Source organism: Antennarius striatus, chromosome 23 (assembly GCF_040054535.1).
Source record: "Antennarius striatus isolate MH-2024 chromosome 23, ASM4005453v1, whole genome shotgun sequence".
In the NCBI taxonomy this organism is placed as follows: Eukaryota; Metazoa; Chordata; class Actinopteri; order Lophiiformes; family Antennariidae; genus Antennarius; species Antennarius striatus.
Window position 1 is genome coordinate 12532542 of NC_090798.1, and position 12147 is coordinate 12544688.

The 12147-nt window shown below is 42.6% G+C and overlaps 2 protein-coding genes across 5 annotated transcripts; both read right to left on the reverse strand.

Annotated features, from left to right (window-relative positions):
• On the reverse strand, window positions 1-5279 carry si:dkey-33c12.4 (uncharacterized protein LOC560112 homolog). 2 transcript variants are annotated; one of them, XM_068307962.1, is made up of 18 exons: window positions 5097-5279; window positions 4963-5006; window positions 4165-4207; window positions 3846-4087; window positions 3679-3759; window positions 3530-3598; window positions 3308-3445; window positions 2948-3106; window positions 2804-2858; window positions 2633-2723; window positions 2416-2557; window positions 2101-2205; window positions 1908-2007; window positions 1612-1807; window positions 1042-1116; window positions 825-927; window positions 632-741; window positions 1-541 (listed from the first exon to the last, which is right to left on the reverse strand). In XM_068307962.1, exons 1-18 carry the CDS (start codon window positions 5104-5106, stop codon window positions 469-471), a joined length of 1836 nt encoding a protein of 611 aa, XP_068164063.1. In that variant the 5' UTR covers window positions 5107-5279; the 3' UTR covers window positions 1-468. The 2 variants fall into 2 exon arrangements, with proteins under 2 accessions (XP_068164063.1, XP_068164062.1); XM_068307961.1 differs by having other exon boundaries at window positions 2948-3109.
• A 109-nt stretch (window positions 5280-5388) lies between these two features.
• On the reverse strand, window positions 5389-8971 carry mfsd8 (major facilitator superfamily domain containing 8). Of its 3 annotated transcripts, none has more exons than XM_068308054.1 (12): window positions 8631-8971; window positions 8375-8457; window positions 8170-8213; window positions 7828-8068; window positions 7626-7739; window positions 7400-7544; window positions 7263-7321; window positions 7070-7178; window positions 6863-6997; window positions 6675-6778; window positions 6361-6587; window positions 5389-6257 (listed from the first exon to the last, which is right to left on the reverse strand). In XM_068308054.1, exons 1-12 carry the CDS (start codon window positions 8687-8689, stop codon window positions 6051-6053), a joined length of 1527 nt encoding a protein of 508 aa, XP_068164155.1. In that variant the 5' UTR covers window positions 8690-8971; the 3' UTR covers window positions 5389-6050. The 3 variants fall into 3 exon arrangements, with proteins under 3 accessions (XP_068164155.1, XP_068164156.1, XP_068164157.1); XM_068308055.1 differs by having other exon boundaries at window positions 8293-8457; window positions 8631-8696; XM_068308056.1 differs by lacking the exons at window positions 8170-8213; window positions 8631-8971 and having other exon boundaries at window positions 8375-8456.
• Window positions 8972-12147: the final 3176 nt, after the last annotated feature.

Sequence of the window (12147 nt, forward strand, 5' to 3'; positions counted from 1 at the left end):
CAGAGCTTGTATGTTTTAATTAAGAACACGACATGATAATGCCTTAAAAGGAAAATGTCAAAAGTGTTTGACATTCTAGATTGTAAATGGAATCCTCTTGTATTTAACCTGCTAAAAAGTGAATATTCTGAGCATAAACTGTGAATTTAGATGTGAGAAATGTAAAACTTCAGATTACAATGCAGCAATGAGTTTTCATAATCAGTTCCACTTGTGATTATCACAGCAGCACTAAACTCAATGTGTAAAATATTAAACTTGTTCAGATCTATTGGGTTTTCATTCCAACACATCTAAAAAAAACAATCTAGCGAGGCACGCCGAGTGGTTCAATAAAAAAATTTCCAAAGCAGACAGAACTTAAAATTCTGTTGCAACCAGAGACGATTCTGTGTCGTGTTGGAATTTATAAAGCATAATTTTATTAAGACTGGTGTCCTCTGGAGCTCAAAGGCATCGGGGTTTCCTTCAAGAGTCTTCTCTGGGGTAAGACGGGCGTTGAGACGGCTGAACAGGTCTCCAGCTTCCGGCAGCGCTCCTCCTGCAACCGGTTCATCACATGATCGTACATTTTTCTGCCAGTCGCCGAATGAAGCAGAAAGGAAAAACTGAGTGACGTAACGGCGCTCACCCGACATCTTCCAGGTCGTCCGAGGTGAGGGCGGATCTAGAGATGCCCATGCCAGGAGGAATCCTGTCCGGATACCGCACGGCAATCTTTGTGCCGTTTAACATAAAACCCTGACGGAACAAAGACGAAACGTTTCATAGCAATGCGAAAGAAAACATCCGTGAAACTGAAGATATGCGAGTGAGCGGCTTACGTGAAACCCTCGGATCGCTTCTTCGCAATGTTCTTTTTGTTTGAAGTTTATGAAGGCACATCGTTTGTGAGTCAATACCTTCATACTGTGGACCAGCCCGACCCTGGAAAACAAAGTGTGTGTGTGTGTGTGTGTGTGTGTGTGTGTGAGTCAGCAGCACAAAGTTTGACAATGAATGATCAGAAAGAACCTCAGCAGCAAACAAACATCTTCTTACTTGGTAAACAGATTAGTCAACGTGGTTTCGGTTACTGAGGGAAGCAGGTTTCCCACCCAAATTGGAAAAAGATCCCTGTTGGAAAGAAAATATAAATGTCACATTACGACAAAAACAACACACAAAACCAAAGTTTAAACACACAAAAGATCCAACTGCGTCAAAGCGGTAAAGGTTTTCTACCATGTTAGAATAAACTCAAATTAGACACACAAAAACCAATAAACCATAAGTAGCATAACAGCAATAATGCGGTGAGTGTTTGAGGTAGAAATACTGCTTGAATGTTACTCAGTGCTAATCTAAATATTGCTTTATTAATTTAAAAGAAGTTCCACACCAGACTTTTTCCCTTTGCTTCTCTTTGTAATCAAACTTTCAACTTCTGGTAACATCCAGCAGGTTTTTACCGCCACCTTGTGGCAGAACGAATGCATTACCACCAGGTAGGTGAAAACAAGGGAACTTTTCTTTCTGTTTTAACCAGCAGGACTGGATCCACACATTTAATATGCGCTGTTAAGCACTTGTTTTAGGAATTACTGAAGTAAAAGTTTGATCCATACTCACTGTGGTGGGCGGTTTGGTTTTGGTTGACTCTTGACATCTGATACAATCTGGACCGGACCTGCAGAATTGTTTTTAAATTGTGTTTCCACTGCATTGCGTGACTGAGGAAGAGGAGGCTTTATATTGGCTGAAAGGACAGGAGAAACTCCGCTAGCATTCACTAACTGTGCTGGGGGGAGCGTTCCATTTTGTACAACTGCAAAACGCAAAGGCACACAGATCATTGGTTAATTTTATCCAGGTTAAAAAAAAAAAAAAAATTATCCAGGTGTCAACAGTCCCAGGCTGACTCTCACCTGATTGGCTGTTTAATCTGCATAGAACTTCGAGAGCTTTTTTGACCGTCCCATGAATAATTAAAGCGTTGGCGCTCTGCTCCCTGCTGAAACCGTGTTCCTGAAGGAAAACAGACCCAGAACGAAGCGCCTGTAGTTCAAACATCGACTGATTTCCTGTTGCGTACTAACACGTGTCTTCCTGTTGTGTTACCATTAGTTGTGTTATCTGCACCCGCATCAGTTCCTGAGCAGCTTCTGCACACGAAGCGTCGAATTTCAGAACGTCGGAGAAGGCCTGAGCCGCTTCCTCGTACCTCTGGAGGAAAAACGAGAGATTTCACCTCCTGCTCCCTCAGGACCGGTAGAGTAATCACAACCAGGAGCAACTACTTGGAACATGGCCCAGGAAATCAAGCAAGCAGCCACGACTCAATGACTCCTGGAAATAATTCCATGATGTTGCAACGGGACCACAGTGAGTCATTGTGAAACAAACAGATCTATGTAAACATTCAGGAACACATGCCTTTAGGCCGGCCAGCGCTCTGCCCTTCCTGAACAGCCCTTTAACCCAACCGGGACACATGTTGAGGGACAACTCTGCATCCGTCAGAGCCTTCGCATATTCCCGCATCCTTTCAAAACAGTACGAACGATTGCCAAACAGCCTGCGGCAGAAGTAACCATTAAAACATCACATTTAAAATCCAGTTGGGGCGATCGAGACGATAAACGCCACTTACTTAAACTCTGTAGGGTTGTACTTGATTGCATCCGTAAAATACTTGACGGCCATATTGAAGTCTCCAGTGCTAGCAAACCTATTTCCGACACCTATGAGGAAAAAAAGGTGAAAGCTAAGTGGAACTCGTTCTTTTAGAAAAATCTGAACTCAGAAGATTCACAAAACTTACTTGCAAGTTCAGTACTTATTTTTACGTTATCCTGCAAAGAGGGGGCAGCAGAATCCTGTTCAGGAAGTACAGGAGAAAGATTACCAACCCTAACTCACACCAGGAGGTCAAATCCAGGTTAATCCGTTTAATCGTTCGCCTCACCTTCTCTTCAACCTCTACTTCTTTTGGGTTTTCAGGAATGGTTTCAGCTTCTTTATCTGGGATCTTGGTTTTGTTCCTCCTCTCCGACTTGGCCCTTTGCTCCAATTTCCGTTTGGCGATATCAGCAGCTTTACTCACAAACGTACTTGTCATGTCCAGCTCCTCCGAAAAAAAACAACAACAAAAAACAGAAAGGAACGATAATTCCTTCAATTCCTGGAAGCTGAGTTTGTTAGAAAAGATCCCGGATCATTGAATGAAACAAGGAATATTAAATTAAAAACAAAACCTCTACATCCCAGCATAAGCAAAATCAATCAATCGTCCGTAAGTGATGCAACACAGTAAGACAAGCTCTACCTCGGGGTCATCACAGATAATTTCGGTGTCATCTTCATCGCTGGCTTCATCTTCGAGACCATCGCTGCTGTCGGTATCTTTAGCTGAAACACTGGAAGGTGTCGCGTCATGAACTTCACATTCTCCGTCTTTAGGTGTCTGTTCAAACAACAAAAAAGAAAAGCTGCACTTTGATTTCCCCATCATTAATATCAAAACATTAATTTTGTCGCACATAACTACCTCTTCACTCTTTACAGGGTTCTCTTGTTCCTTCTTCAGCTTCTCGAGCTGTTTTCTTTCCTTCTGTTTCTGTTGGACAAAAATCCACGTGATGAACAAATTAATTTAAATCATTTATTACTGATGGAACTCAGGATGCAAAAATTCACCTGTTTCTTCAGACGTTTCTTTCTAGCTTTTTCTTTGCTTTTTGCAGCTTCTTCTTTTAATCTGGCATTTCTTTCAGCGTCCTGAGAGTCACATGAAAGAGTGGAGAGATTTAAACCATCACATTGTCAGAAACCCGCCCGGCTGAATGGAATAAAAGCAGACTTACGGTTTCCTTTTCTTCAAATGTTATACGTGAATGAGGTACGTCGCAAAATCCAGACCAGTAATGAGGCGGAAGCTGGTAGGTGAAAGCGGGTTGCAACCCACGGCTCTCGTGCAATCCTCCATTGCGCCTCCTGTGGGAGATCCTTCGGTATCCGTGGAAACTGCTATGACCATGTGTACAATGGCCGTATCCGTAATCGTCCTCATCTGAAAAGTCCAAGTCGTCGCCGCAGCCGATATGAGCTTGGAGAGAAAAGATTTCAAGTTTTTTTTTTGTGAGTCTAATTTCATAACACCAAATACTCTGGATACTTTCTTACCAAGAATGCCGAGCTCTATCATCCGCTGAATACCAGAGGGCGCCTAGATGAGTAAGAGAAGAGGGGTCAACACGAGAAATCAGCTCTCAAAATGATTTATGTGGTTTTGAAGTAGAATCTGGGGTTTCCTTAAGACAGGACAAAGTAGATAAGTATCAAATATTTGTCAATCCAAATCATGCATAGGTTGAGAAGGAATCCAACATTTTCATCGATGATAAAAGCAAACAACTTTAACAGGAACTTAATATCACACATGGCCCACATGTTGAACTTGAACACTGAACACACACTCAAGTGTTCCCTCATGTTTATAAACCAAAATGCTCTGCCGTGTGTCAGTGACGGGTTATTGACCGACAAGTGTATACTAAATATTTCCTTAAGAGGTCATCTTTTTATATGTTATGTCAGATAGATCAAATTAGTGGTCACCTCCTCAGATTCATAAATGTTAGGCCTTCCACATTACTATTGTTTTATTATATTACTTAACATAAATAATATTTATTAAATATAAACCACAATTTCTTTACGAATTTAGGTGAAAAAAACATTGTTTGTGATCAGTTGTTTGCTATAAGATTCTTAAATTTATGAACCAGTCTGTCCTTCAGTGTCAAAATGTTTGTTTTGAAAAGTAACCCCAGCTACGCAAACGACGTACGTCAACTTGCTGAATAGACACGTTACGTCGGAAACAAAACCACTACACAGCTACGCAGAAAAGAAACGTTTTTGCCTCCAAAAGGACTCCCTTCACCAAAAGAGGCAGTCAGAAAGACGTCGTTGACTTACAGGCGCAGGGAGACGTTCAAAACTCTGAATTATTGCGTCGTATTCTGAAAGCAAAAGAGACAAGACAAGCGTTTAGTCGTCCGGAGCTAGCATAACAGCTGACGTAGCATCAACAAGAAATCTCCACTTCCTACCCGTGTCCATTTTTAATAAGTCCGCTAAAGCTTCTTGTGTCCTCAAAATATCCACTCAGTAAGATATTGACTGGGATTATTCCGTCATATGTTAGTAAGCACAACTTATGCAGCTTGTAAACTCCCTAACGCGTTAACTTCTGACCTGACTTTTAACTACGCATGCGCAGTGACGTTTCCCGACAAAACTCCCTCGCTTGTCTTACGTAGGTTACGTTTTCCTACGTAGGTTTCGTCTCTCCTGTAAAGTGAAATTATTAGACACACGTCACTTCCTGATTCGATTCTGATTGGTCAACAACCCTTTAATTTTCGACAGTCCCACGTACCTTTTACAAAAATATGAGCATTTTATTAATAAATTGACATTTCATAAAACAAATTTCACAAAAGTTGGGTTATTAAATATAATACAGGGAAAAACTGCAGTCAATGAAAGAATTCAGCAGACAGCATATTTTATGTAGTTAAAAACAAATAGTTTAATCAAATAAATTATTCTAATAGATTTGTGCGTATGTAGAGTTCATAAATCACAGCTATATTTTAATGTAAACCAATCTGAGAACTTTCTCTGGTATTAAAAATGTTTGAATAAAGTAGTCTATATTTAAAATCCAAACATTTAAATTAGTATGTCTTAAACCGTTCAATCACATAAAACTAGAGTATTCATTAAAAATGTTAGCTTAGCATCGCCACAAAGGATGACGAAAAGGTGCCGCATGGCTTCCTTCACCTTGAGAATCAGCCATCTGTGGCCAAGTCCTGAGAAACAACCTTAACTTATCTCTTCAATTCAGTGTTTAAAAGTCAATCCTGAACCACACATCCCCCACAGTTTATCCATCACCACTTTTCAATGAGGTATTAACAAAAGAGCCGCCATCAGAGACGGGGCTAAAAGTCATTGGGAATAAAGGCAAGAAAGTGCCACCAGTTTCTCCAGGGATATTATTCTGTCAGGTTTCTGTGCCGCACAGAAAAGGCAATGAGTCTGCGGTAAAGGCAGCTGAGGAGGGCGATGGCCGCGCCCACCATAGAGCAAATGAGGCTGAAGGCCCAGCGGGGTCCCAGGATGGTGTAGATCTGGGACACAAAGACTGGGCCTAACGTCCGCGCCCCACTCCCTGAGGCTGTCAACCATCCCATGTAGACCCCCTGCAACACCAAACATCCTCCATCAGGGTTCAACCAACGAACAAGAATAGCATTCTGACTTGTTCCACGCGGTTTGTAGCTCCATCATCACGTCCATTCTTACCTGGGGTCTGGGTCCGAGGATTTTGGAGTACAGCGTGTAGGACATGACGTTGCAGGCTGGGTACCCCACTCCGATGAGGACGGCTGATGTGAAATACTGGGCGAGGAGGATGGCGGGGGTGTACTGGCACCAGGTCTGTTCAGGTGGGCAACCTGTCGGCTCCACAGAGCTGTTGGAAAACTTTGTGTCTCGTTGGATCCCATTGACAAAAGAGTTGTTTTTGATATCTGCGTGTTGAAGACAGAAGCAGATCATGAACACCAGACTGCTCCGTGCCAAACGCGACTTCTTGCAGCCTCTAAATTGGCACAAACCTGCCCACTGGATCTTCGGGTATTGATTTCCCCAAGGAAGCAGAATAAAGAAGCCACAGAGGATGATGATCAGGCCTGTTAGCAGAATGGGACGATCCCCGAACCTGCAGGGACAGAACAGTCATCACTAAATTCACTACAGTTTAAATGGATTTTATTTGAATCTAATGATCAATAAGGGCCTGGACCTTTTAGAGGCAACCTTCACAACCAGAAACACCAATATGGATTCAAATCCAATGCAGCAGATGATGATGCCATTGTAGAAAACAGCTTGTCTCCGTGTCCAAGCGAACATGTCCATGGACAACGGGGTGGCAATGCTGAAAAGTAGAGAAAATAATCAGTCGTATTAAAAATTAAACAACAAACGACCTCTAGAATTACATACATACGTCTCAAAGACAGCGAAGATGAACATGACGACGAAGAAGAGGAAATTGGAAGTCAAAACTGCGCCCTGATCGATGGCCTCCTCGGTTTCTTCACTAATTTCTTCTCTATCTAAGGGAAATAGAAATAAAAGATAAAGGTTTGAACAAAAGAACAACACAGAAATGAAACAACTTTAAGCGGGGCGGTAAATACCTTCAGACGTGTAGTTAATTGCTCTGATACATCTTCCATGGTCATCAATATGGTGTTCTCTGTTCACGAGACACAACAAACACGCCATCAAACCAAAGCAGCAGTAGTGTCAGACGTTACTTAGCGTGACCTCCCACCTCAGCACCAAAAGAACCAACAAGATGTTGACGACGCCAAAGGACGCTGCCAAGAAAGCGGGGGCAGTGTACATGTTGAGCCGCAGCCGTAGGATCGCCACCGTCACGCCGTTCTCACCCAGGAAAGACAAGCAGGCCTGCAGCGCTGCCGTCCAGAGAGACGTGAGCGTTAAACCGTTTTTTTCTCTTCCGTAACACAGACGTCAACAGTCACATCCAACTGTACCTGGTCCCAGGATGAATCCGAGGGCTTGGCTAGCGCTCATGTTAGCCATTGCGCCAGTCCTCTCCTTTAGCGTCGTAGCTCCAGCCACGTAGGACCGAACCACGGCGACGTTACCTGCCATTGACAAACCAAAGCCAACGTTAGGAGCACAAAACAGAGCCGTATGGTAGAATCCATGAGAAAAACTTTTATACTCAATCACCTGCTCCAAAGCCCACGAAGGCTCTGGACATGAGGATGTGGACTTTGTTGCCGGTGCTGGGCAGGTACGCGTAGGCATAGTAGATATTGGCTGAGAGGTTGATGAAGATGGAGCACACCAGCGGTTCTCTGCACGGCCGGTGGTTCGACCAGAGGCCGAAGATGGGCGAGGCCACCATCTGACCCAGACTGTAGGCGGCCACCACCCATCCCAGGAAGGTGGCATCGGCGCTGTCATCGATCTGGAGAAAAAAAACAGCAGCAATGTACCCACAGGACGGGGATTTACGTCGATTTTCACCAACGATCTTTTCAGAAAAGGAAAAACTGAAGCCATGCATACCTTTTGCAAATACGGCCACAGTGATGTGATGACAATGGTGAAACCTGATGGTGAACATAAGTCCCCGATGTGTCACACGCTCTCAGAGAACCATCACATTGTAAATATCAAGCAACCACTCACATGCAGACTAAAAAAGTAGCAGCGATCAACCTGTTGAGCTGCTGTTTCTACTTTGGACTTTCTACTCTGGACACATCCTCACCTACGCTGCTGAGAAACATGGTGAAGTACATGATTCTGATGGATCTCCACCGACTCTTGTAATCACCATCCTGGGAGTCTTCACTGCACAAGACAACACAGAACAGCTGATTTCAGGGTTGTGAACATGACAGGATGAGGAAGGACCATCCTGCTCGCTCTTCCTCCTCAGCTGGGATGGTAAACAAGACTCTTGTGAAACCCCTTCCAACTAAACCCAGCTGAAGTTGGGGCCGCTGATTGAACTCTGCACTCACCTGCTTGCGTCATCACCGAGCAGGGGCGTCGTCTCGTCAGAGTCAACAAGTCGAGACATTTTTGAAAGGGGAAAAAAAACAAAAAGACTTTGGAGATTTAAAACCGTGTCGTCACGTCGCCATGCACCCGGGGGTCAGTGAACTACACCGCTAACGTTAGCCCCGGCCCTTCCGAAGGCGCTACACACGGCTAGCTATAGCGACAGCTGACAAAAAAGCGACGCAAACTAACATCTTAGCGTTTACATGCTTCCATGCACGTTAGTCCAGCTACTGACATTTATAAAATATACCGTGAATAAGTCATGACAGCGGCAGAGCGCCGGATTACGTCTCCAGACTCCCGTAGGTCAAGTAAATTAAGCATTTACATCGTATTTCCGGTTATTTTCAAAATAATATGAATCATACTTTAATCGCTATTATTGTTTACGTATTTTCACCGTTTTATAATCTTAAATCGATCAAAAAAGGTGAAGAATACACTTTGATATTTAAATTTTTATCGAATTAATAAGTTTTCCTTCATTTTGTCTTCGAAACGGACACACTCCCATGTTTTTATTTTGAAACTTCCAATTGCAAAAACATCCGGTCCGGTGTTTTCAATAACCACCAAAACACACATCACGTGACAAGTTCCCGTCCCCTCGTTGGCCCATTGGATTCATGGTGTCATTAATCTAGATTATTCCAAACATGTAATGTATCAACATGTAATTAATCTAGATTAATTACATATAAGTACAAAAATACATGGAGGCAGAATACTTGTGAATTTATTAAGCTAATGTTCACATTCGACTCGTCTTCACGCATTGTTTAATTTGTGATTAAATAAGGAAGAACGTTTTTATGAGGCAAATCAAATGTCTGCAGACACAACAAACATCAACATACATTCGCAATGCTTGGATTATTAAAGTATATTTATTCGAAATCTTCTCTCAGCATTAGCTGCTTTCGGGTACACGGTAATGTGATCTCACCCTATTTAACGTATGTCCAACTTATTTTTACATTAATCTCACAAATTTCACTTGCAGCATTTTAACAGAGATCAGTGGGAAGTCAGGAGTTAACCGTGTGTGATTCACTCCAATCAAAGGAGTTCTGTCAGCGAGCGACAAAGAGATTCAGCGTGGGCAAACACTGGAATCTGTGGAGCGAGTTCCAAACACAATGTGGGTATTGTTGTAGCAAGAAGGTTCCGGGTTCGAGTCCTTTTTGTGTAGAGTTTATGTTCTCCCTGTGTCTGCGTTTACACGGGTCCAACCTGTATACTATTAATTATATCATTATATTACTATTAATTACATTGCTGCCATTATAATATTATTTTTATTTCAGATACACACAATGGATAGTTTAAAACCTGAAAGTTCTGTGAAGTGATTTTCAGTCAGGTGATTAGTTGATGCGAAAAGAATCTATTCAGTGACAAAAGTCAGAAATAAATTCTGAAGCAAAATGTTTGACTGAAATGAAGTGATTTTTTTTTTTTCAGTTTCATGAAGGAACTTCAAATCAGGAAGTGATCATTCTGAGGTTGGTGAAGTTCAAGTCGAGGCACCGAGTATCATTAAATACACAATTCATTATTTTTACATTTCCCTGGAGGAAGTTTGTCTATCAATTTGGAACCCTGGGAAATTAGTGTTAAATGCAAGTGTTTAGGGATGAACTAAATTCGAAAACAAACACACACACACACACACACACACACACACACACACACACACACACACACACACACACACACATTTTGGATCGTACACTGTTCAAAATAAGGGAAAATAGTTTTTTTTTCTAAATAAAAAATATTATGAAGTTCAATACAGCAAAAATAAAAATTCATAAAATTTTATATAAAATAATTTCATACAAAAATATTTTAGAATTAACACTTTTAACAGTTTGGGGAATGAGAAAGTTGTTTAGAGCAGCATATAATGTGTGATAATCAGTTTTTCAGGAAATTTCTGGTCATTGAAGTCTGCCCTGAACGGCTGCAAGACAAACCCAGGAGTCCAGAGGCCTGTACCATAAAGCTGGATTACGGTTTAGCGAGATAACTTCAGGCTTAACCCTGGTTTTTCGGTACCATAAAGGTGGCTGACTTTCTATAGGGCTACGTTGTCGCGGTAACCTATTCTGACCAGCTAACCTGCTCCGGAGCACGATAAATTCAGGATAAGAGCTCAGCAGGTATAACAGCCCCACCTACTGACCAATTAGAGCTCAGCAGGTATAACAGCCCCACCTACTGACCAACCAGAGCTCAGCAGGTATAACAGCCCCACCTACTGACCAATTAGAGCTCAGCAGGTATAACAGCCCCACCTACTGACCAATCAGTTCTCTTGAAAACGGGCTGTCCGTTCCCTGAGAACCCGGTGGATCTCGGGTCACAGCTTGTGTGCAGAGCGCTCAGGCAGAGAGAATATTTAGAGATGGCTGTAATCCGGTGGGATTGGCTGAACAATGACTGTAGAAAGGTAGAGGTTTTGGGGGAGGGGTTACATTACATCTGTCAGCTGCTGGAGCCTCACATCAGGAATGGAACGCACCCCAACCACGCGCTGACAGCCCCACACAGTGTGCATTGACCTGAGGGTCTTTGTCACAGTTCATATATTTCTGAGTGATGTTGGTAATTATTATGATGTCCTGAAATCCCTCGTTGGACGGGTTACAAGCAAGACACTGATAGAATGTCATTGATCAATGATTTGTTTCAGTAAATCATGGATTGATTGATTGATTGATTGATTGATTGATTGATCGGTACTTTTATGTATTCTGTTGGCGATGCTGAAAACCTGTGAAGAACACAGTACGTAGAGCTGTTCATAAAGTCACGGGGCTACGATCACATGTCATAACCAAACATGTGGTTCACACACACATGTATGAACACACACATGTTACTGTAGTCAGATACACAAGTGCATCATAGTGGGGCAGTAATATTATAATGGCACTAACTTCCTCATTGACGCAGTCGGCCATGTTTTCCCAGAGATCCTTGCTCCGTTTGGCAGCTGCAGCTGTGTTGCTTTTTGCCTGGATTATTGATTTGTATTGATCGTATTTATTGATTATTATTGTTTGCTCCTCCGTTGTGAAATATGCGGCTCGGGCCGGTTTGTTGTATGTTTGCGATTGGTCGCATGCAGCAAACTCCGCCCTTTTTATGTGAGCGCGCACAGATCTAGAGTGGACAAGTCTGGATTGAATTAGTGAGTTGATAGCCGGCTTTATGGTACCGAAAATCCTGAGGTCGGATGTCTGGGTAAGTGAAGCCAGATAAGTAAGAGGAAGCCCGGCTAGGTTAATCCAGCTTTATGGTACAGGCCTCTTGCCTCAGTGGTGGTGGTGGCTGATGACTCTGCTGAGGTGCACAAACTCAGGTTGAGGTGGAGGCACTGATAGAATCAGATTTAACTTTGTGTTGCTGTACTGTTGGATGAAAACAAGTGGCTGGTGATGACGGCAGGAAAGTTCAAACCTGTTT